Raw genomic sequence first — 24,191 nt, forward strand, 5'->3', positions numbered from 1 at the left:
AATTGGAATGGAATTTGGAAGTAATTGTTGGACCCTTTTCAGTACTTGAACAGGAAAGTGATATGAAGCAGGAAAAAGCAAACAAAAGAAGCAGGTACAGGGAGATGAGCAGAAATGAGAGATGAGGTGATGAGAGAGGTAGGAATGGGGAGTTTGAGGGTAAGAGTGGGGGTGGGGAGAGAGCACCAAAGGTCCTTGTTTTCATGAAGTCTGTATTACCTGCATTTTACTTCCATGAAACATTAAATCTTAAATTCTCTTTTGCTTAAACTAGCCAGAGGAGGTTTGTTTCTTTGAGCCAAATTCTTCAAAAGGTAGGAGAGAAACTGTAGACATGGTTAATGTGTCTTTCACCTCAGGAAAGATTATACTTGTGTGTTATGAAGGCAGATGTGGAGGAGGTGCATTGCTTACTAGAAATGTCCTGAGCCCTCACAGACTTTTATGTTGCTTTATCACTGTCATGTGTGACTCATTTAATAGCACCCTTACCTTATGGGGTCCACTGATTCTTGTTTTGGGTTTTACCCCTTATGCTAACTGCCTTAGTCTCCCCATGTTTCCCTATTTTCCATATTCCCAGGGAATATAAAAAATGTTAGTACTGAACTTTTCATAATAAACTATAGGTTAGGCGGGCATCGTGGTTTCTAGTGAGTTTTCCGTGCTCTGGGAATACCATCAACTCTTCAGGGTAGCTGCCAGGGCAAGGAAGGTTAAAATGCTTGACACCACACTCAGTACATTTTTTAATCCATAACACTTCAAACATTTTAATTGGAGATCATTTCAAACTTACAAATAGGTTACAATGATAATACAAATAATCCTTGCATACCTTTACTTGGATTAACCCTTTTTTTTTTTTTTTTTTCAATATTTTGCTTCATTGCCTGATTTCTCTAGCTCTTTCACTCTCCCTTACAGGTGTGTGTGCATGCCTGGGTAATTTTGTCTCTGAATCATTTAATAAGTTGCATATATGGTATTCTCTATTCTCAAACACATCAGTGTACACCTTCATAGAAGATACTTTTACATAAATGCAGTAACTAACTTCAGTATATTTAATAGTGACTTTTCTATGCTACCATCCATATTCCAATTTTGTCAGTTTAAATTCAGTTAATTCAGTAGTGGTCCCCAACCTCTCTGGCAGCAGGGACTGGTTTCGTGGAAGACAGTTTCCCATGGGCCAGGGTTGAAAGGAGGGGAATGGTTTGGGGTGATTCAAATGCAATACGTTTATTATGCACTTTATTTTTTATTTTTTTGAGACAAAGTCTTGCTCTGAAGCCCAGACTGTAGTGCAGTGGCACGATCTCGGCTCACAGCATCCTCCAATGCCTGGGTTTAAGCGATTCCCCTGCCTCACCCTCCTGAGTAGCTATGACTACAGGCACATGCCACTGTGCCTGGCTAACTTTTTTGTATTTTTAGTAGAGACTGGGTTTCACCTTGTTGGCCAGGACGGTCTCGATCTCCTGACGTTGTGATCCATCTTGGCCTCCCACAGTGCTGGGATTACAGGCCTGAGCCACCGTGCCTGGCTGTGCACTTTATTTCTATGTTGTAATATATAATGAAATAATGATACAACTCACCATAATGTAGACTCAGGAGGAGCCCTGAGCTTGTTTTCCCACAACAAGACAGTCCCATCTAGGGATGTTGGCAGATAATTAGACATTAGATTCTTTTAAGGAGTATGCAGCCTAATCCCTTGGATGTGCAGTTCACGATAGGGTTTGCACTCCTATGAAAATCTAACGCCACGGCTAATCTGATAGGAGGCAGAGCTTAGGCAGTGACGGGAGTTACAGGGAATGGCTGTAAATGCAAATGAAGCTTCATTTGCTCACTTGCTGCTCACCTCCTGCTGTGTGGCCTGGTTCCTAGTGCCTGGGAGGATGGGTACCTCCTGCTTCATGGAGTATTTTCTTCTCCGGTATAGAATCTAGTCTAGGATTAGGTACTGCATTACCTGTCATGTCAATTTACGCTCCTTTAATTTGGAACATTGCCACATCTTTTTTTTTTTTTTTTTTTTTTTTTTGACATTGACGCTTTTTAAAGAGTCCCTTTTATTGTATTTTAATACTGGATAACCTCTTAGTACCTGGCATAGGGTTAGTACTTATTTATTGCTTGATCTTGAGGATAGATGTGCCTCCAAACAGGAAAGAAAAATAATTAGTAAATGCTCATCTGAGCTGTAATCACTGTTAAGAGCTGTCTACTTTGCCTTAGCTATTAAAGCATATCCCATGTAATCATTTTTTCAGAATTAAATATTATTTTAACATAAGGGTATCCAGCTCTATTTTCCATTGTTGCCTACTCATTACAATATTTCACTATTTTAGTTTTATAGTTCTCTGCTTTGGAATTTTAACTTTTTTTGGAATTAAAAAAAAAAGTCTCTTTGTCAAAACTAGCCATGTCTCCTGATTTGCAAATGAAGCAACCAAACAAAAAAATAAAAAGTACTTCTGGGTGAATTTTTTTTTTTTTTTTGACAGTTTCATTTATTGTCCAGGCTGGAGTGCAATGGCATGATCTCGGCTCACTGCAACCTCCGCCTCCCAGGTTTAAGCAGTTCTCCTGCCTCAGCTTCCCAAGTAGCTGGGATTGCAGGCACATGCCGCTATACCTGGCTAATTTTTGTATTTTCAGTAGAGACGGGGTTTCATCATATTGGTCAGGCTAGTCTCGAACTCCAGACCTCAGGTGATCCACCCGGCTTGGCCTCTCAAAGTGCTGGAATTACAGGCATGAGCCACCACACCCGGCCTGAAATTGAACTTTTTGATCAGGAGATGATATAAGGGACATTTCACATCATTTAGGTGAAAATTCCAGTCTTATGGCCAAAACATAACCAACATTATTATGGGGAAAAGGGACATCAAGTATATATTAGAAAATTACTTTTTGCATGCACAGTAAGACTATAAAACACATAGGCTACACAAATCTCAATGAAGTACGGAATTATATTTCATGCTAAGTTAAGGACCTTTCCCATTTGACACTAATTTTACTTATTTCGGTTCTCTTAGCACAGAGTCCATCAACACTTGATTATCTTCTGTACAGATGTAGATTTTTGAATCTTTTTTTCTGTGTAAATCTTGTCACTCTACTGCAAACAGATGGCAGGAATGTTTTACACAGTACTTTTCTTCGGAGTACAGTGTACATAGTTGCCATTGAACCAACCCTGATAAAATGTTGTGCCAGAAGTAGGAGTTGATACAAGTGTTGTAGCACAGGGAAATCTAAGCCTCTAGTCCCGAGTCCCCTACTTAGCTGGCAGTGTGTCCTTGAGTAAGTCACAGCTTTGCTAAGCTTCAGTTTTCTCATTCATAAAATGGGGATAATGGTATTTCCTGCCTCGTAAGGCAGTGTAAGTTGGTATAAAAGCTTTGAAATTGTAAAACAGGGCTCATGAGTTGGGTCTAGTTTGGGCAACATTTCCAATTCTACATTTCAGTATTCAGCATATTAACATGCTTTTAGGTTTTTTGTGTTTCTAACTGTATGTATCTCATTTGTCATGAGCTGCTCAATTAAGAAAGTCTGAGCCACCCATAAAGATGGCAACATGAAATAAAGCCACCTTTGAAGAACCCAAAATCACAAGCAGGGCCTTGCCTAAAGTTAAGTGATGATTCTGCAGGTAAATTATGCATTGCCCCAGTGTACAGGGACCCCAGACTGGCTGATGTGAAAGCCATCCTTCTGTAACAGAAATGGAGTTCCAGTGCTCTAAATCCTACACAAATCACTTGAGGAATCTCTCCAAAATGAAGACTCTGATTTAGTAGGTCTGGAGTGTGGGCTGAGATTCTGCATTTGCAGAATGTGTTTAGTGAAATATTTTGATGCTATCATTCTAAAGACCAATGATAAATACTCTGAAACTTCATTAAAATGTCAGGGTAGGTATATATAGAAAACAAAAAGCTTGTTTGCAAAATTATTTATTTACATTTTAAGCTCACATTAAAATCTTTCTAGGATAGAATGGCTAAGATGAAATATACTAAGCTGATATAAACACATACTCATTAGTCTTTATCTGAACAGAAATAGAGATGGCTTTAGATAATCTCAGTTTTTCCTTCACACAACCAATGTTCCCTTAAGTCATGCCATGATGTCTCCCCATTAAGAACTTAACTTGTATTGTCCAAAAAAGCTGAAAAGCAAAAAGCCAACTTTGATTTGTTAAACAACTATTCATATGCCACAAAACCAAAACTACTTTACAGTGCTGAGAGGTCCAGATAGGTCCAAACACAAATGATTTTAAAATGAGTGCTTTGGTTAATTAGGCTTTGACTTGGGTTTTGGCATTACTTATATAATTATATCATTCCAATGTGTCATTACAGGTAATCCATTCGAAACATGACTTGCTTAATACTATCACAAAGCACTTAGCCTTGCCTTGATTGTAAATACCTTTAAGATGCTGACAATAGCAACAATTTCTGTCTTCCTTCACTCAGCAAAAAAGAAAATCATATAAATCACAAAATAAAAAATTCATTTCTCACATGTTAAAAAAAACAAAGTTTGCCACAAACCCTTACTTTTGAGAGAAGAAATAGTTTGTCACATCTGCCCTGGGTATTAGTGCATTATTAAAATACCAGACCCGTAAGATCTCTTCCTAGGCCTTGAAAGCCTATGACTTTGTGATCTACTTATGTAAAATATGCTGAAGGCTAAATAGGCAATGGATTGAAGTTTCTGGGAAGAATTCACATTTAAAACAGTTTTAAAAATCTGGATTTAATAAGAATTTTAGAAAAATAAATAAAACGCTGTGGTTGGTTCTACTCTCCCCTTCTACTCTTCCCTCCACAAATCTGAGCTAAAGTGTAGGCTTCTGAAAAGCAGAAGAGAGCAAAATAGGATGAGAGGTGGATTTTGCTATCCACATTTCTTTTTTCTTAGTGTAATGTATTATCACAAAGGCAAACTTGATTCCCTTTTCTTGAAACGAAGAAGCCATCTTCTAAGACTATCTTAAATAACTGTTCTTAAATCTAGAAGCTTAAAAATCAGTGCTTTTAATAAACAAGCAACTAAATGCCTATAAAATATATAACTTAATATTTTAAAGAGTGCTATTGTAAAGTTTGAAACAACATCTAAACATAATTTTCAGTTTACATTGAATGTCTTTAAAAGGTCCTTTAAAAGCTGTAAGCTCTACTATAAATTGCCGACTAAATTATAAATTGCCACTCAACTTCTCAAAAATTGTTGCATAAATGTATACATTTAAGGTATCTGTATATTTCTCATTGACCTTTTTCCCAACCTCATAAGTCAGGTAAAATGAGAAATTAAGCACCTATATGTTGGTTAAATTCACTTTCATTTGAGCAGCATTTTGATTTTGAATACAGACTCTAAATGTAGTCTAAACTTTCCAGAAAGTCATATTTACATTCATTGTACATTTTATATACACATAAATACAAATTTATAGGAAATAAACAAATTAACCTACACCTCTCATAGTATAAAAGACAAAAATTAAAAAATACAACAAATGTGATCACATGCTAAGGCCAGCTATTTGGGAAATATTGTTCAGTTCCAACAGCAATAACCTGGAGTAACTTGACACATTATCACATAAATACACTACAGGTACTTAGTTAATTTTTGTCCTTAGCCTAAGGCCAATTCATAGTTTTAAGTGAAAGCTTATGCCATACAAGTAGTTATACACCAACTAGGAATGTTTGCGTCGCAGAAGATCTAAAGAAGGCATGAGAGCAGATGTGAAAGATTTTGAAGTATAATTATAGGGAAGGATGAAAATGACCTCTTTATCTAGGGGAAAGTGAGGGCTTTCTGACAAGAGCTACGCAAAGACTCAAAGGTCTGTTTCATCAGTGTGAACTCCCAGTCCCACAAAAAACAGTGCCTTGTCAAAGCTCTTGTACTGTGAGGTCTCCTGGATTGACTAGTGAGACTCAGAAGCCCCAAGAAACCCTGAAGTTCCCTGACAGAAATTACTTTGTTGAGATTGAGTTTCTGACATTATGACTTCTTGGGCAGTTTGCTTTCTGTTGTGTCTTGCCCATAAAAGCAGTGACTGATTTTGCTGTTAAACCTTTTGTAAACAGATGGGCTTGGCCCTCCAGGAATATATCAAAGAGAATTTTTCTGATTATTGTCTCATGAAAACAAGCAGGTTGTTGTGATGAGTCTGAATAGTGCCCCTGCACCTAATGAGTCTTCCACCAACTGCTGGCGGAAGTGGATAGAAGCAGAGACTGTAACTGCAAGAAAAAGGTTACCGAATCTAAAGTGTTTACTCTTCTGTAAAGCTATGATCTTGAGCATGAATGGAAAGTCCTATTGGGCACTCCTTCGCCTAAGGTGGCATGCCAATGCTTATCAAAGTAAGAAATTCTTAGAATCAGATTTGAGGTATAGAAGGAATAAGAAATATGGAGAATTTGACCTATATTAAATAAACAAACTCTTCAATAAATCAGGTTTTTTAGCCCTAAAATCAAGGCCTTTTTTCCCTAGAATATTAAATTTACTAAAAATGTAGAAATAAAAATTCTATGGCTGTGAATATATAAGACAAATAAATGAGGTCACATGGTTTATACATTTCAAATTCTTAGAGAGGCCCTACAGTAGTTCAGGAAGACAGTTTAGGATATTGTTCCCTGAGTTCTTGAGGCAACCTCAAGTAAGTTCATGAACTCCAAGATTTGAGAGACAGAAAACCTACATGGTCTGCTTATCCCTCTTTTCTAAGAGTAGCTATTTACTCCAAAGTGGTTTGTTCAGTGCTTTCCCTACAGTTGAAATGCTTTAATTATGTGGCTTTATCCATTTCTTAGAAGACCAGCTCCCAAATGAAACTTCTAAGAGAAAGAAGAAAAGGCTGTTTAAAGCAAGTAAAGCTTTAACATCAGTTAAGAGTGCAACTGAGTAAATTAGTTCTAAGTTTATAATACAAAAAGAGTGGCAATACTGTCACAGGTGTTAGAAGGTTAGAATTGTACAGATTTGGGCTTGTCTGACTTCAGTGGCTAATAATCACTTAAGCCCTGCCTCCTAGGCAAACAATTATATTTTACCAATCAATTCAGTCTACCAATTAATTCAAAGAACTGAAACTATTACAATGACTTTCCAGTATTTAAATGGGTAAGAACACCTAAATTTGGTTTAAAAATAAAGTTCATAACAACCATTCTCAACAGATCTCAAACTTTAAATTTCTAGACTTTACACATAGATTTGTAATAACGATTTAAAAAACCCAGAAAAACAAAAACTCATTCAAAACTGGGATTGTAAGGTGACTGAATTATGTCCACATTCTTGGTGGCTATTAGAATTCTAAAATAAATCCAAATCTTGGGAATAATTTAAGTTGTAAAATACGTGAGTGTTTATTTTCAAACTCCCATAAGGGTCTATTTAGAAAAACTATGATAAATGGAAACTCCAGTTCTGTTGCTGGCAGTTTAGGTTAGGCTTAATTTTAACTTTAAGCCAATAAAGGTTACAGAAGTTGAGAATCTACTGAAATGTCCCATCTATTTCAGTAAAGTGCACAAATATGAGTGTACCCTTTGGTTTGGCTATGACCTCAAAGGAGGTGTAGAAGTCAGCGGCGCTGGTGTCAGATTCCTAACTATATTACTGAGGCTGGCAACCTTCTCTTCCAGGAGGTAGTTTTTCTTCTCGGCTGTTTTCTGTCGCTGTTCAGTCATTTCCAGAGCTTTCAACAACTGGGCATTTTCAACATACAAATCCTTCACCATCGCGTCTGCCTTAGTGTTCTTGCAGAGCTAGAAACAGAACCAGAAACATCTTGACTCCATTTCTGTATCTCTTCTTAGTGGAAGGTCTGACATAAGGACAGTTATTTTATAAAGGCAAATCACTTCTTCTAATTATATTCTTTTATTTTACAATATAGCTTTATCATCAGACTCGGCATCAGGGATGCCACTGGAGCAAATCCACTTTTTCCAAGCTATTTCTTTGCATGTTTATGTAAGTTACGAATAAAAAGAACAGATTGATATCAGAGAGCTCCAAAAGTTTTCTTCTACCTAAATAGGCATTATTCCTTGACTCATTCTTTAAAAATATGAAATACTTTTATAACTTAAATTCCTGAGGTGTCTGTTTAACTCTGCTTGTAACCAAAGATGCATGAACCTCCCCCATTCATAACTACAACCCACTGATTATTTTAAAATTTAGCTCATATGTTATAACAGAGATAAGATTTGGGCAGTTACTTCTCCTGAACTTTTTCTTTTTTTTTTTGCATGGGGCCTTGTCTAGTCTAATCTTTATAGTTAGAATAAATAGTCTAGGCTGGGCACAGTGGCTCATGCCTCTAATCCCAGCACTTTGGGAGGCCAAGGCGGGCGGATCACCTCAGGTCGGCAGTTTGACACCAGCCTGACCAATGTGCAGAAACTCCATCTCTACTAAAAAATACAAAAAAATTAGCTGGGTGTGGTGGCGTGTGCCTGTAATCCCAGCTACTGGGGAGGCTGAGGCAGGAGATGGCTTGAACCTGGGAGGATGAGATTGTGGTGAGCCGAGATTGCCCTGTTGCACTCCAGCCTGGGCAATAAGATCTCTGTTTTTTTTTTTTTTTTAAAAAAAAAAAAGAATATATAGTCTAGGTTGAGGTGGGAAAACTTGTTAGCAGTGCCTTGGGATACTTTCATTGTCATTCTGGTTAGTATTTTCCAGTCTCCCTTCCCATGTTACACCTTTTAACTGTTCATTTTATACCCAATTTCAAGTAGGGCATCTAAAACTATAAAGGTTTATGAGAATAAAAAGCAACTAAAAGAGTGGCTTAACAACTTATTAGGAAGGATAAGGATGACAGCACTCAACCTAGATGACTGGCAGCTATCACTAATATTTCAGAACCTATTTTCTGTTGAACCTCCTGAATACAACTTTTCCTTCCTCTCTCCCTCCCTTTTCCTTTCCAAAAATAAAAATAAAAAACAAAAACTACTTTGATAGCTCTTCATCACGGACAGAATAAAACTGAAGCTCCTTGGCTCAGCACTGGAGGCCAACTGTCCTGTTCCTCCTTCCTCTCTAGTCTCCCCTCCTGCCTCTCCCAGGACAATGTGAATTGTCAGTGCAGACGTGATGATACATGTCCACACCCCACATGTTGCCATAACTCCATGATGTTTCCACAGCCTAGGATGCCCTTCCCACAATTTCTTAACCGCTGAAATCTTACTCAACCCTCAAGATGCAGCTTAAGAGGCCTTCAGGAAGCTTGCTTCAAATATCTCTTCTCTTGTGTTCCCGTCTACTGAAAACAGACGGATCCTATTTATTTCTGAACCTACCGTTTGGCCAAGCTGGGCAGGGACTTTGTTGACTGCTGTACCCATGTGTGTACAGCAGAACCTGGCCCACAGTAACTACGTGTTGAATGCCTGAATACGTTAAGAACTGAATGGATAAATGCTCACTCAGCAAGACTTTTTCTTCTCTGTGTATTAAGATACAGGCCAACAGAAAGTTCCTGTCTACAAATGAATTCAGACCCTCTCTTGGGAGGATTATTCTTAGGTCTTAATTATCTAAAGAACTAGGTTGGGCAATTTCTGCCCCCCACCTGTTTGTCTCAGTCTCAGTTTCCAGAGAGGCTATAACGCTCTTCCAGAGGGTAGTACTTTCTGCATGTCTCGTCAGGGGATGCACAACTAATTTCTAAACACCAAGGCCACATCTGCCACTAGCAGATGAAAAGGAACAGACTGATTAGCGGTCCTCTAATTCAAAGTACATCTTTTTGGAGTCTGGCTGTAGCAGTAAGATAGTTTTTTGAGGTTTTTCAGAAGCTTTTGGGAACATGAAAGCTAAAGTTCTATTTATCTCTCCCTCCCTTCTTTTAAACCTATGTAATTTTTCTTTTCTTTTTCAGTCTTCAGCCCCTCAAACCTATGTCATTTTTTCTAATTTAAATAGGAACATTTCCTGTCTTGGGCAGAAGAAAATCTATTGATTCACATGGACCTAAAACATATCCATTCACATGCTTTAGGTCCATATGAATCAACACTTTTTTTGATCTTTAAAATCTTAGGTCCATCTGAATGTTAGTAAAGATTTACACTTTTAAATTGTGAACAAACATGCCTTAAACAGAGCTTTGGAAAAAACAGAGTTCATATTTTTGGGGTAGTATGAGGGAGAGAAAATCCTAAGTTCTTGTAGACACTTAGAATAGAATTTGCCTTTATTAGTCAACATAAGTTAACGAGTTAATAGCAATAGAGGGATGTAAAACTGGAGCTAAAGCTGGAATGTGAGGTGGGTGAACAGAGATGACCAGGGAGGCTCACTTGTTCTTTGAGCTGATTCACTTTCTCTTGAAGAAGTCTTTTCACTAGTTTCAGTTTCTGTTCAACTTCTATCATTCGTTCCTCCATGACAGTTACCAGTTGTTCCTGGTTTCCCTGAAGGGAAGAAAACTGCATTATCATTTGAAAATCATGTCACACTGAAAAGAAAACACTGGTTTATTTTCCCCACAAAATGCCTAGAGAAAGGACAGCAAATGTTTTGCCTTTGTAACAGGAAGGATGGATTTCTGATGAAATGGGAGTTTTGAGCCCTGCTTGGATTGCACATGTAAGAAAAGTAACCCTATCAGACAAATAATCAGATTAAAAAAAAAGAATCTTACCTGTGTTACCATCGTCCCCCTGATATAAACCAAAATTCTTTAAAACCCATAATTTAATACCTGTGTGTACTTCTAGTAAAATGGACATCCAAGATAAAAGATAGTTATCACCTCCCATCAGTGATTTGGGTCTTTGCAATGTTGTGGGCCTCTTAACAACAAAACAAACACTGACTGTATTCAGGGTTTCCTAACATTTCCAATCAGCTTGCAATAGGCATGTCTGTTTTTCCTCTGAAGCAGCTGATGACTCTGAGGGTGTTAGTTTCTTTCTTCATAATAAGCAGCCTCTTCCTGCCAATTTTTCTAGTCATCTGTTTCCCACTTGTAAATGTGAAGCACACATCTGGATTGGAGGATAGGTTTATAACCAAAGCAGACTGAAAATTAAAAATCTCCTCTTCTCTTCTCACACAATAGTGATAGGTTAAGGAGTAAGTGGGTTTTGGAGAGCAGCAAGACCTAGAGAGATCAGAATGCAGCCAACCACCTCCCACCCGCCATCCCTCTGCAGTCCACCAAAAATGTCCCCATGAGGAATTTCAGATTTCAAAAAGGTGTTAACGGGTGATGGTAGTTAAGACACACTTTAAAAGACATGCAGAATGACCAAATGTAAGTCAAAGACAACCATCTGTTTGGATATTAGTCATACTTCATCATCAAACCCTAAATCATGTAGTAGCTATCCTGAGGATAGAAACTGTAAGCAAAGGTCTAATGCAGGAAGTAAATTACAAGAAGTTGGGCCTGGAGAACATCTGGCTTTTGAAAAGGCTGACATTAAAAAAAATAGCTTTTTAAAGTTCAAACATAATACTATAAGTCTGATAACTACTTGCCCAACAAAGCAAAACAAAAAAACATAAGAGATAATTCAAAGAACAGAGTTGGCAAAAGAGTGGAAAAACAGGAAAAACAAAGGCAGTCATATACTTAAAATTTATTTTATTTCATCAAAATTTTCCTGTCAAAAAGTTTTATACATCTTATACAAAACAGTATAAATACCCCTGATTTTCTTCAAATTCCATATATAAAAGTAGTACCTTTTGTTAAAAATAGTTAAAACATATGGAATGAGAAAATATAGACTACATCCTTTCAAGAATCTTAAATCCACACTCTTTAAAGCGTATAAATAAATGATTTGTAACAAGCTGATGTTTGTGAATTTGATTCACAAGATCTGTCATTTCTACATAAATAAGAGACATAATACTGCAAAGGTTTAACAGTAAAAATAAATAATTTAAAAGAGCACTTGATTCCAACATAGCTTATGTCTCTGTGTGTGGTGTGTGTGCATGGGTGGGTGTGTGCGTCTGTCTGCCATGGTAAGAAATGCCATCCATAGCAGCCCAGTTTTCACAGGTGCCCAATCCTTCTGTAGGAATCTGCATGCACTGCTCGCTGCTCCGGTAGCAAGGCCTAGAGAAAGAAGGCAAGTGGTACACTTCACCCTCATGTCAGGATGAGTTTTTAGGGGGAGTCTAAATTCACACATTTATAATGCAAACACTTTTTAAAAGCACACACATCAACACTACATAGGCAAGCAAAGCAACACAAACGCAGAAGAGATCACATCACTCCACACACAGAAACGTGCAGATTCTAATAATCTATATTCCTAAAATTAGCGTCAGCTCAGCAGCAGGAAATGGGAGAGCCTGCAATAGCATTCTGGTGAGAGTAATAAGCAGTCTACCCTTGTCAGCTGGTTGGAGGATTTTTCTTTTTTCCAAAAATCTTAACTGTTTTTCCTCCAATTCTTTCAGGATTAGATAAAAGGATCCTTTTTAACATTGGTGGGTGGGTTGGAAAGAGCATGTTTTGAAAACAGTGTGTAAAAGAGTAATGAGTAGAATCTTGGCAGGATCATTCGGTTAGAAGGTCCACTAAAAACTGAGGTCAAAGTTTTGTAGTTCAATTACATAATGAAGAGTTAAAGCATTTCTCTAACACTCTACCATCACAATTTAAGACCTTTAATATTGGGAAGTTGAAGAGATATGTATAAAGCTTTCAAAAACAGATTTTAAAGCTCATAAGACAAAAGCCTTCTAAAGCTGATTAGAAATATAGGTATGCATGTAGAGGGAAAAGTTGATTCGAACTGACAGGTGATAGGAGTACTTCATAATAAAGCATAGATACCAGGAGAAGAAATAGAACTGCTCCTATGTATAGTTCCAGGGCTAACAAGACTTTGCAAAGCCACTCTGAGGGGATTTAAATGGAGATGGGAAATTCCTTATCAAGTATTAACTGAGAGGAAAGGTATCTGAAAACACAAGTGCATGCAAACCAGAAAAAATTAATGTAGAATCCCACAAAGAAGGAGTTTCTATTTCTTTATTCCTAATTCTGAATTAACGAAATGGGCAGGTCCCGAGAGTTAAACTTCTGAGAAGGATGATGAATGCACTAAAGAGAAATAAACCTAACACAAGATTGGATGTGGTGGTAAGCTGGGATCATGCTGATGGAAACAATGAGAAGATCTTGATCTTCTTAGTTTTTTGAACTGGATAACTTAAATGAAGTATGTCAACTAGAACGATGTCACTGACTACACTTTGTTGTGAACAGTCCTCGCTTGCGATTTTCATGGAATGCAGCAGGCTGCAGGGCTCTGGCACAGGAAAGCTCAGTGTACTTTGTTAGTAGCACATATCCTAGCCACATTTAAACTTTGTAATATTTATTTTTGGCATGGGATGGGAACATTAGGCCAATTGTGCACTATGTTTAAGTGATCCTGATTACTTCATCGTCTATTACAAATGGGCAAAGGAGTCTCAGAACACTGAATGACTGCGCTTAGACACTGAGAGCTCAAAAGTAGCACTGCACAACCCAAAAAAACACACTGCAGTTCTATGGATTTGTCATACAGGTAAAATATAACTCTCCGAAAGAAGATTTAGGGTCACGATTTTATTTTGTTTTTTAAATTTAAGAGATGGAGTTTTGCCATGATGCCCAGGCTGGAGCGCAGCGGCTATTCACAGGCATGATCGTAGCTCACTGCAGCCTTGAACCTCTGGCCTCAAATGATCCTCCTGTCTCAGTCTCCCAGTAGCTGGGACTACAGGTGTGTCCCACCACATTTAGGTTCTTTCTCTCCACCTTTGAACTGGTATAACTTTCAAATAATTGGGTAAAATTAACAGGTGATCTGAGTTTACTACTAGAGAAAAGGGAGCTTCATACCTCTGGTGTGTTGGTTTCGGAGATCCTGTTTTCAAGTTCCTCCTGCAGGTGCTGGTTTATCCTTTCTGCCTGCAGCAGCTGGTGTTGAAGCTGCAGAAACTGCTCCCTGGGCACCATCGGACACGCTTGCTGCTGGAGCAGCTGCAAATCCCAAGCATGAGGGGAAGGGCTAAGCATCGCAGTGGACCTCAGGTGCTGCATCTGAAGGATAACAGCAAAGCTCTGGTCAGCTGAGTGCCTTCAATCCCAGAGCTGCCCTTGATAGTGTCCAGCAGTGAGGAATGAAGGCTACAAATTCATTCATAACCTCAGACCCACTGAAACTTAGAAACAGGACAGCACTTGGGCCTGAGGAAGATGGAAATGAGAAGAGCTATTTTGCTTAGTAGATAATATGCTTAATAAGTAGACTTTCTTAAAAGTTTTAGACTTAAAACAAAAACACTTCCCAACAAGGGCATGATGTACATAATACATCTGAATTCCATCTCTTATTTTTTACACTGGAAAAATTACCTCCCTCCTTTTTAAAACTGGGGTTGGAGTAAGGAAATCGGGGGAGAAAGTGGTTATGCTTTAGAGTTTTACCACTTTACTTACCATTCATAAAGATTCTTAAAGATAAATGTTCAATGACTACATTTTTTCCAACCCTGAGTTAGCAAGTTTTCTGAAGAACTTCATCTTGGATCTAAAATTATTTTAACCTACCTTTAGTTTATCAATATGCAGTTACACCCTTAGGTGAAACAGCACAACTAAGACAATTCTGGAGCATAAAGCAATAATATCCTGGAGCATCTGGGAACCGGAGAACATGGAATGGGAGTATTCAAGACCATGAGGAAATGTGCATCAACATGCCAGTCCAAGTCAGGGAGAGGAAAGGGAGAAGGATACGTGGCATTTGGGCCAGTGAGGCAGGCCACTTCACGCCTGTAAACTCGCTGAGCATGCAACAAACATGACCAAGGACTAAGCTCAAGAAGCGGCACCTCTAGGCTTGTAAGAACGTGGAAAAGGACCCTCTAAGACTTGGCCATAATGAAATGTTGTGAAACTGCAGAGCCACTATCCATTTCCTTAGAGCAAAATTTCTAGGTGGGGGTAGGGGCATGGCCCACTTTGAAAATACTTCCAGTTGTAGATTCAGAAAATCACTTTATTTTCATGATACAAATTATGGAGAATTATCCCATAATTTTATAGCAGTGGGATAATTTTCTTCATACAGAATGCTTTAAATACTGAGGGAAAGTCTGATGCAACCAGACATATTACACCATTAAAACAAAATGAATACTGGCTCTCATCTTAAATTCTTAGTAACTGTTATGAGCAACAGAAAGGATAATATGAGCAAGGGGTTGCATGAGATGGCTCCATGCTATGAAAGTTCATTGAAAGAGAAAGTTCTACCTTCACACACTATCTCAGGCAGAGAACTGCACCCTTCTCTGCTACTTCCAACCACTGAGTTCTAGGTACAGGTTAGCCACAGACAAAACAAAAAGAAAAGAAAATTATAGGAGTTATAAAAGGAGAAAAGTATGAGTTATAAAAGGAAAGAACAGTACTGATTAGGTTTATTATATACATGAATAAGAGCATATGAAAGACCAACATTTACATTTTTTCGTGTATAAATTTTCAACACTAAAATGTCCTACAGCTCTAATTCTGCAAGTGCATCTACACTTACTGTATTCTCTTTGTACCCCCTCAATATAATGAATTAGAAGATTCCAGATTCAGGCCGGGTGTGGTGGTTCACATCTGTAATCCCAGCACTTTGGGAGGCCAAGGTGGGCAGATCACTTGAGGTCAGGAGTTCGAGACCAGCCCGGCCAATATAGTAAAACCCCGTCTCTACCAAAAATAGAAAAATTATCCAGGCATGGTGGCATGTGGGCCTTTAGTTCTGGCTACTTGGGAGCTGAGCAGGAGAATCGCTTGAACCCATGAGGCAGAGGTTGCAGTGAGCCGAGATCCATACCACTGCACTCCACCCTGGGTGACAGAGTGAGACTCTGTCTCAAAAATAAATAAATAAAGATTATTCCAGGTCCAGTATGGAATGGACCTGATGTTAAATCTCTTGCCACTTGGAGATGCAGAATATAGTATAAACTATAAATCATTTTTCTTGTTCAAGTGTCTGAACTGTTGGCTATCACAGAGGTACACAGCAGACCTAGGAACTGCTGATATAGCCTGTAACCCTTTTGTTGAATGTTTAGAACGAATTGTTTATTGAACTGCTCACAGTGGAAAAAGCCCTGAAGTAGGAGTCAAATACTAATCCTAATTTTTCCTTTTCCTAGTCGAGTAATAATAGTGGGGGATATGTTACATTAGAACTGTGACTGTTAAACTAGTATATACAGATGAGGAGAGCCTATTTCCCACAAGGGAGTGCGTATGTCAAATCAGAATCATGAAGAGAGCTTTGCTTAAATTCCCCGATTCCAGTTCTGATGCAGAAACTTGTCCCCGCCCAGCTTACCATCCGCGGCCCCAATGAGGTAAGAATCCCTGCCAGAGTGAGAAGCAATGTACCTATCCCTCAGGTGATCTAGGGCACAAAAGAAGGTATGAAAACCACTGTGCATCCCCCAAATTAACCTACTCTATAGATATCATAATATAAATAAAAAACCAGTTTGTAGGGCTGGAGAAGGGGAATGGTTAATGCTTAATGGTTACAGCTTCTGTTCGGAGTGATGAAAAGGTTTTGGAAGCAGTGGCAATGGTTGTAGGATGTTGTGAATTTAATGAATGCTACTGAATTGTACATTTTTAAACAGCTAAAATGGCAAATTATATGTTAGGTATGTATTTATCACAGGTTAAAAATTAATATACAAAAAAATCATTGAATTGTACACCTGAAATATGTGAACTATATACTATGTAAATGATACCTCAATAATGCTGTTTTTAAAAACTCCAATCTGGAGTAATGTAGGAGGGATTAGGGAACTCCCCATACTTTGGGAGTCTGAGGTGGAAGGATTGCTTGAACCCAAGAATTCAAGGCTGCAGTGAGCTGTGATCATGCCACTGTACTCTAGCTTGAGTGACAGAATCTCAAAAAAATAACCAGTTTGTATAAATATAGCGTTAATAATTCATTTTTTTTTTTAAATAGTCTCACTCTGTCACCCAGGCGGGAGTGCAGTGGCACAATCTCGGCTCACTGCAACCTCCGCCTCCCGGGTTCAAGCGATTCTCCTGCATCAGCCTCCTGAGTGGCTGGAATTGCAGGCGCGCATCATCATGCCTGGCTGATTTTTGTATTTTTAGTAGATACAGTGTTTCACCATGTTAGTCAGGCTGGTCTCGAACTTGTGGCCTCATAATCTGTCCATCTTGGCCTCCCAAAGTGCTGGGATTACAGGCGTGAGTCACTGCATCTGGCCAAATAATTCAGTTCTATTTCCTAATGAAAGTTTTATTAGAATAAATAGGTATAAGATTTCACATTAAAAATCAATACTTGGTTTTTAAAAGCTACCTTTGCATGTGGCCAGCTTCATAAAAGAAAATACTTAAATATTCCAATTTGGTCTTTCTTTAAGATGGAGTCTCGCTTTGTTGGCCATGCTGGAGTGCAATGGCACGATCTTGGCTCACTGCAACCTCTGCCTCCCAGGTTCAAGCGATTCTCAACCTTTCGACTGGCTGGGATTATAGGCACCCACCACCACGCCCAGCTAATTTTTTTGTATTTTTACTAGAGACAGGGATTCACCATTTTGGCCAGGCTGGTTTCAAACTCCTGACCTCATGTGATCACCTGCCTCAGACTCCCAAAGGGCTGGGATTACAGGTGTGAGCCACTGCACCCAGCCCCATTTCTTATGATTCTGGCTTAAAAACATGTGTATACATAGTACTTTTTAAGAGCACAAAAAGGCAATTTCTAATGTTCTTCTCTGCCTTACCTAAGTCTTATAGTTAACTAAGTGTTAGATTGACTCATTGATATACCTTGGGTAGATAAAATTAAATTCTTATTAAGAAGGATTTTCAGCCTGGCCAATATGATGAAACACCATCTCTACTAAAAATTTAAAAAATTAGCTGGGCTTGGTGGCACACACCTGTAATCCCACCTACTCGAGAGACTGAGGCAGGAGAACTGCTTGAACCCAGGAGGTGGTGGTTGCAGTGAGCCGAGATCGTGCCACTGCACTCCAGCCTGAGTGACAGGGCGAGATTCTGTCTCAATAAAATAAAAAATGAGAATTTATACATAAGTTTGTTATATACTATAATTGAACTCCTTAATCAGAAAGCAATCTAGATGACTGGAACCCAACATTCAAGCTGGTAAGTTAGTTTTACAAATCCTTTTTTTTTTTTTTTCTTTTTTTTTGAGACAGGGTCTTTCTCTGTCACCCAGGCAGGAGTGCAGTGGTGTGATCTTGGCTCACTGCTACCTTCAACTCCTGTGCTCAAGCAATCCTCCGGCCTCAGCCTCTTGAGAAGTTAGGACTACAAGTACACGCCACCTTACCGGGCTAATTTTTGTAATTTTTTTATTTTGTAGAGACAGGGTTTTGCCATGTTGCTCAGGCTGGTCTTGAACTTCTGGACTCAAGCCATGTGCCTCCCTCAGCCTCCCAAAGTGCTGGGTTTACTGGTAGGAACCACTATGCCACCACAAATATATTTTCATAGTTATCAGATATATCTCTCACAAGGCAGTGCTGAGTTTTGAATGTAGTAATGAAGAATAGAAGCACTTGAAATTAAAACTCCTAAATGTCAATGCTCTCAAATTTCCTGCATGGATTTCCCAACTGAAGAAGGTGCTAGACACCAATCATATCTATAAAATCCTGCAATATAGGAGGGATCAGGAAACTGGTATAAACACGGTGATGGCAAGAGTGCTCAGGGCCCCTTGGCTAGTATCAGGGAGTCCCTGCCAACTGGTTTTGTAGAGGTACAGGTCTTTGCATTTTAGGTCAGTCACCGTTATTACTTCCTCTGAAAAGCAGTATAGCTTCCTATGACAGTATAATTCAGCAAAGTTGTCTAATAAACTTGGTAAGACAGACCAAAGAATTCAACTTGGCAGTGTACTTACAGATTCACAACAGGAATTCAATGCCATGTCTAGTCTCTATCAACAAATGGCTCATTCATGGATTAAAATATTCTTCATAGCTAAGGCCATCTGCTGAGAAACTTACCTCCATGAGCTGCTCATCCAGTTTTACTTGTTTCTTTTTCAGGCCTTCGTTCTCCAAATGAATTGTTTCTAATTCTTGCTCAAGGGAATTCATCTGACTGACCTGTTTCCAAAAACGAAATATTCCCTTTAAACAAAAAAACACTTGAGTTGTTCTATTTTATTTTGACAAATCTGTGCTTGTCAGAAATCTCAACTCTTGGAAGAAAGCCAAGTTAATTCCGTGGCAGAAAACAAATAATACAATCAGTGTATTGCTTACATTGAAGTAATCTAGTTTTAATCGCCTATCTTCGCACAGAATAGATTTCTTAAGGTAGCTGGCTTTTTAGACTTGGATGCCACCCACTGTAAGAAATGCATTTTACAACACAGTACACACACCCACATATATGTACAGTAAGTACATGTCACTGAAATACCCTTACCATGGGCCATGTACGCTGATATTTTGTAGTATATTAATAAAAAATGTTGGTTTCCATTAAATTGATTTCATAATCCTCTACTATGGATCTGCAGTAGGAAAAATACTGTCTTAAGGCAAAGTTAAAGGCTTAAAATTGAGGGTACATAAAACCTGATTTATATAACTTCTCCATTTTAAAGATTTTGAGTACTCATTTTTATCTCTTTACTACAGGAAGAACCTAGTCAACTAGAGGACAAAATATTGCTCAGTTAAAAACATACAACATTACCTTAGAAAGCTGATTGCTTCTATCAAAAAGAGCTGAGAATAGCAAGAATTGTGAAACAGAAGTGTAGTCTTTCAGGTCCATTTTAAAATTCAACGTTATTTAAAAGCCTATCACAGACTTTCCCCCCTCCTCCCTCGTGAGCAGCTAGATAAAACCCATTTTCTTTCTGCAAAGTTTACTTGAATGTTCCTGAAATTTCGGCTTTAGAGCACAACCGACCTTCTTACTGCAAATGGTCATAACTTTCACAAAAAACAAAAATTTTATGAATATTTTCTAATGAAATATTTTTCTCAAATTTCTAAGCAAAGCATATTTTATATAAAGAGGTAACAGTGAAAACTGAGTTTCAGTGTAGAAAAGGAAAAGTAACAACTCTGAGAAGTCTGGTCTTGAACTCTAACTTTATGGGATGAAGTACAGAAAGCAAACTGAGTGGCACTGCAGAGGTGTGACCATGGGGTAGCCAGCCTCCCAGAGGCCCCAAAGAGCCCACCTCTGCTATTCACACCCTCATACAGTCCCTTCCCACAGTAACCTAGGGTTAGTCTGTGTGACAAACAGAATGCAGCAGAAATGTTGGTATGTCAATTGCAGGATTAGATCATACAAGGGACCACAGCTTCAGTCTTGGTCTTTTGGCATCAGTGTCTGTTTCATCACTCCTTCTTGCAGAAGCCAGATGCTATACCCTGACAAACGGCCCAGGTAGTGAAGAGCTGAGGTCTCAGGCAAGCAGCTGGCAAGGAACAGAAGCCTCTTGCTCACAGTTGTAAGAATGAGCTTGGAAAGTAAATCCTCTAGCCCCAGTGAAGCCTTCAGATAATTGCAGGCCTGGCCAACAACATCTAGACTGCATCCTCAAGACAGCCCTGAGTCAGACCACCCAGCTAAGCTGCTTCTGACTTTCTGACTTGTAGATAAGACAACAAATGTTTGTTGTTTTGTTAGATAACAACAAAAAATACAGCTCATATTAAAATGTTTCTAATATTAGGGTGATAAATATTTTGCCAACTTATAAAGGCTTATAATATTAATACAGATGATTAACTATCTTTAAGAAAGCTTAAATTGTTCTTCATTCAACCATTATTCAATCAAAAAGGACCATGATGCTATTTTGACAAGGTAACAACAGCATAAAGAGATATAAGACCCAAAATACGCCACTGTAATCATTTCCTTAGAAGTGCACCTCAGAAGAAACACCCTTAGGAACACATTATAATGAAAACATAGATGCATGCCATATACTCTCAAAAACTCACCTTCCTGTTAGTAGATCTTTCTTTCTGAAACTGATCACACTCTCTCTTTAAGCTCAATTTTTCCTGCTCTGTGGGTTTCACAGCACCTGATGGATTTAGATGTTTTTGGTGCTTGGGAAGAAGGTTGGATTCCAGTTGACGTACCTAATAAGAACAAATGTATGAGGAAGAAATGCTAATACAATCACCCAGCCAGTAAAAACAACAGGGAAAGCTTCAATTCAGTACTTGGGTCCTGTTGTAACTTCCTTTTCAGTCCAGCCTATAAATACTTGAAGCTTACTCTTCCGGATCTCAAAAGACCCCCTAGGTAAGTCTGGTTGGGTCTACAAACCCAACACTGTAGGAACAAGACAGGGAAGAGGGGACTTGTGCGTCAGGAGTCAACAGTGTATGTGATGTGGCTGCCAGGAAAACAGGCACAACAATCCCAGGCCCCTTTTTTTCTGACATGAACACTACTTTTAGGAGAGAATGAGCTAACAGTCCCATCTGCTCTGTATTGGACTTTTCACATCTAAAGCAGTTCTATGAGGACATGAACCATGTCTGTCTTGCTCACCACTGTCAGCAATAGCAGAGTTTCTGGCATGGAGTAGGTATTCTGAGTATCTGCAACTCTTCAGAGTTCCTCCTCAAAAGAGGTGTTAAGCATAAGTTAAATATCATTGGGGGACTATATAGCAGAGGTAAGGAATTCAAGCACCAGGGTGGTGGTTGGAAAAGACCTTTGAAGATCATTCTAACCTTGAAATGTTGTGTTTTAAAGGAGGCACCTTTTTCTCTCATAATGAGATACTGAGACCTGCAAGATCTGAGTCTAGTTTTGCCGTTTTTATACTACTAGTCTTGGTGGCCAGCCAGTTTGAATGAAGAATACATGGTTCACATAATTTCCATGAGTCTATATTTTGGATATGAAGATTAAAATCACAAATATATTTTAATATAAAACTATTTTATAAACCAGGATAAAATTGTATGTGAGCTAATGATAACACATTCTTAAAATAAGTCTGCTATAGCAAGATACTCAAATTCCTACCTTAGAACCATTCCAATCACATCCAACATTCATTTTCATATCAAACTTGTCATTTGCAAACATACACCACGACGTGCAGCTTCTCAAGTTACCTTCTCCCTGGAGTGCGTGAGTTCGGCTTTGGTATTCTGTACTACGGCTTGGAGCCTCTCATTCTCTTGCCAAAGCAGCTGTTGTTCCTCATTCATCAGATGATCCAGCTTGTCCCAGGACAGCCTTTTCTGCTGGTTATGGAGCCCTGATGGATGAGTAGCTATTTCTGGGGCCCAGCTCTTAAGAGAGAATTGTAGAGTGTAAGCCTTAAAAACAAGCTGTTGGGTAATTTCTGTTTTGAGACAGGTGTCATAGTTACCCAATGACTCCTAGTAAGTACTTTTCAATTGTCCCCTTGGTCTTCTAAATGAAAGTATGTGTTTGTATATATAAATATGAACAAAATATTCTAGAAGTTTGATTTTTTAAAAAGGTTTGGAGAGTCTCTGTTTAAAATGGTCTTTGAGAAAACAGCCATGTCATGTCCAATAGTGAATATATCTGTAGGGCAAGGCCCAGTTCCTTAAAGGACTCAAGTGCATAGAGATTGGTGGCTTAGAAGTTGTCTCATTCTTTTGAGCCCAGAAGATAATCTTTTGATTCACAAAGGACATAAAAAGAAAGCTGAAACGCACTGCCAACTTGAAAGCTTTCACAAGCTAAACTCTGCTTTCATTTTCACATATGCAATCACATCCTTTTTTTTTTTAGAATCCAAAGCACATCTTGTCCATGTAATTAACGTCGGAATTCAGAAATGTGCTTTCAGCTACCAAAGTGATTTTTTGGATCTTGAAAATGATTTTAAAAATGAAAAAGATAACACAAATATATAAGCCTTCTGTCTTTTAAAACCAAACATGGAAAAAAAAAAAAAAAAAGATACAACCTCATTTTGAGAAAAAGTCAACACAGAAGAAATTTTAAAAACGGAAACTTTTTTTTTTTTTTTTTCTTTTTTTGAGACAGAGTCTTGCTCTGTCACCCAGGCTGGAGTGCAGTGGCACGATCCCAGCTCACAGCGATCTCTACCTCCCAGACTCGAGCAATTCTCGTGCCTCAGCCTTTCAAGTAGCTGGGATTACGGGAGTGTGTACCACCACACCTGGCTAATTTTTGTATTTTTGGTGGAGACAGGGTTTAGCCATGTTGGCCAGGCTTAACTCTTAGCCTCCCAAAGTGCTGGGATTACAGGCGTGACCCACCACGCCCAGCCAGAAACAACTATCGAATTTTTTTTTTTTTTTTTTTTTTTACAAAAAGTTCCACCAAGACGTAAGTGAATTAGTGTCTACTTTTACTGTAGGACAAAATCTTAACATCTACCCCAAGACTGACATCTATCACATTGTTCTTAATGTATCTGCGCACAGATTAGGCAGCACTGTGACTTATTAAAATGAGACACCCTTTTTACCACACCACTATCATGTGTCAGCCAGCGAACACTTTAACCAGCTCTGCCTGGACTTTCTGTTGCCACAGCAACAACCTATTTGTAGCAATGAATTCTCTCCTGAAATTGACTGCTATTGTTTTATGCCTTTTTAGCAGAAGTTGTACTTTTTTGCAAGCTTATGTATATATTACCAGATGAATTTCTTGCCGTGTTTTTCTTCACTTGATTTTTGTATGGTCACACAAATACTTTTATCTACCACTTTAGAAAATATTTTAGTTTTGTTACTACAAAACTCAATTCAGCCATGGTCTTCTGACTTGCTCAATACAAAAAGAAAAAAAGACCTGTCTTATATCACTATGGTTCATTTATGTGAAGTTTAGAAATAAGCATCCCGAAACTACAGTGGCAGAGGGTACAAAAGTGGTTCTCTTGGGGTTACCAACTGGAGGGAACACAAGAGAGCCTGTTGGGTGCTGGCAATGTTCTGTATTTTTATCTAAGTGATGGTTATATAAACACAAACATACATAAAGATATATAAAATATGCATATTTATATATACATGCA

General features: G+C 38.5%; 1 protein-coding gene across 18 annotated transcripts in view; it reads right to left on the reverse strand.

The window, feature by feature from the left end:
- Nucleotides 1-3,970: 3,970 nt before the first annotated feature.
- The window catches only part of NIN (ninein), a 108,202-nt gene continuing 87,981 nt past the window's right edge, over nucleotides 3,971-24,191 (reverse strand). For 12 of the 18 annotated variants that reach the window (XM_032244568.1, XM_032244564.1, XM_032244567.1 and 9 more), the window contains 6 exons: nucleotides 22,279-22,458; nucleotides 21,142-21,285; nucleotides 19,171-19,272; nucleotides 13,967-14,167; nucleotides 10,404-10,517; nucleotides 3,971-7,850 (listed from right to left, as the gene is read on the reverse strand). In XM_032244568.1, coding sequence (XP_032100459.1) covers nucleotides 7,641-7,850; nucleotides 10,404-10,517; nucleotides 13,967-14,167; nucleotides 19,171-19,272; nucleotides 21,142-21,285; nucleotides 22,279-22,458 — 951 coding nt within the window. In that variant the 3' untranslated portion in view covers nucleotides 3,971-7,640. Of the gene's footprint in view, nucleotides 7,851-9,965; nucleotides 10,518-11,678; nucleotides 12,179-13,966; nucleotides 14,168-15,385; nucleotides 15,447-19,170; nucleotides 19,273-21,141; nucleotides 21,286-22,278; nucleotides 22,459-24,191 lie in introns of those variants that run through there. The other 6 variants (XR_004258610.1, XR_004258612.1, XM_032244570.1 and 3 more) reach the window with 4 other exon arrangements.

The sequence above is a fragment of the Sapajus apella genome, unplaced genomic scaffold, assembly GCF_009761245.1.
Source record: "Sapajus apella isolate SASKATOON/1434 unplaced genomic scaffold, GSC_monkey_1.0 scaffold55, whole genome shotgun sequence".
Classification (NCBI taxonomy): domain Eukaryota; kingdom Metazoa; phylum Chordata; class Mammalia; order Primates; family Cebidae; genus Sapajus; species Sapajus apella.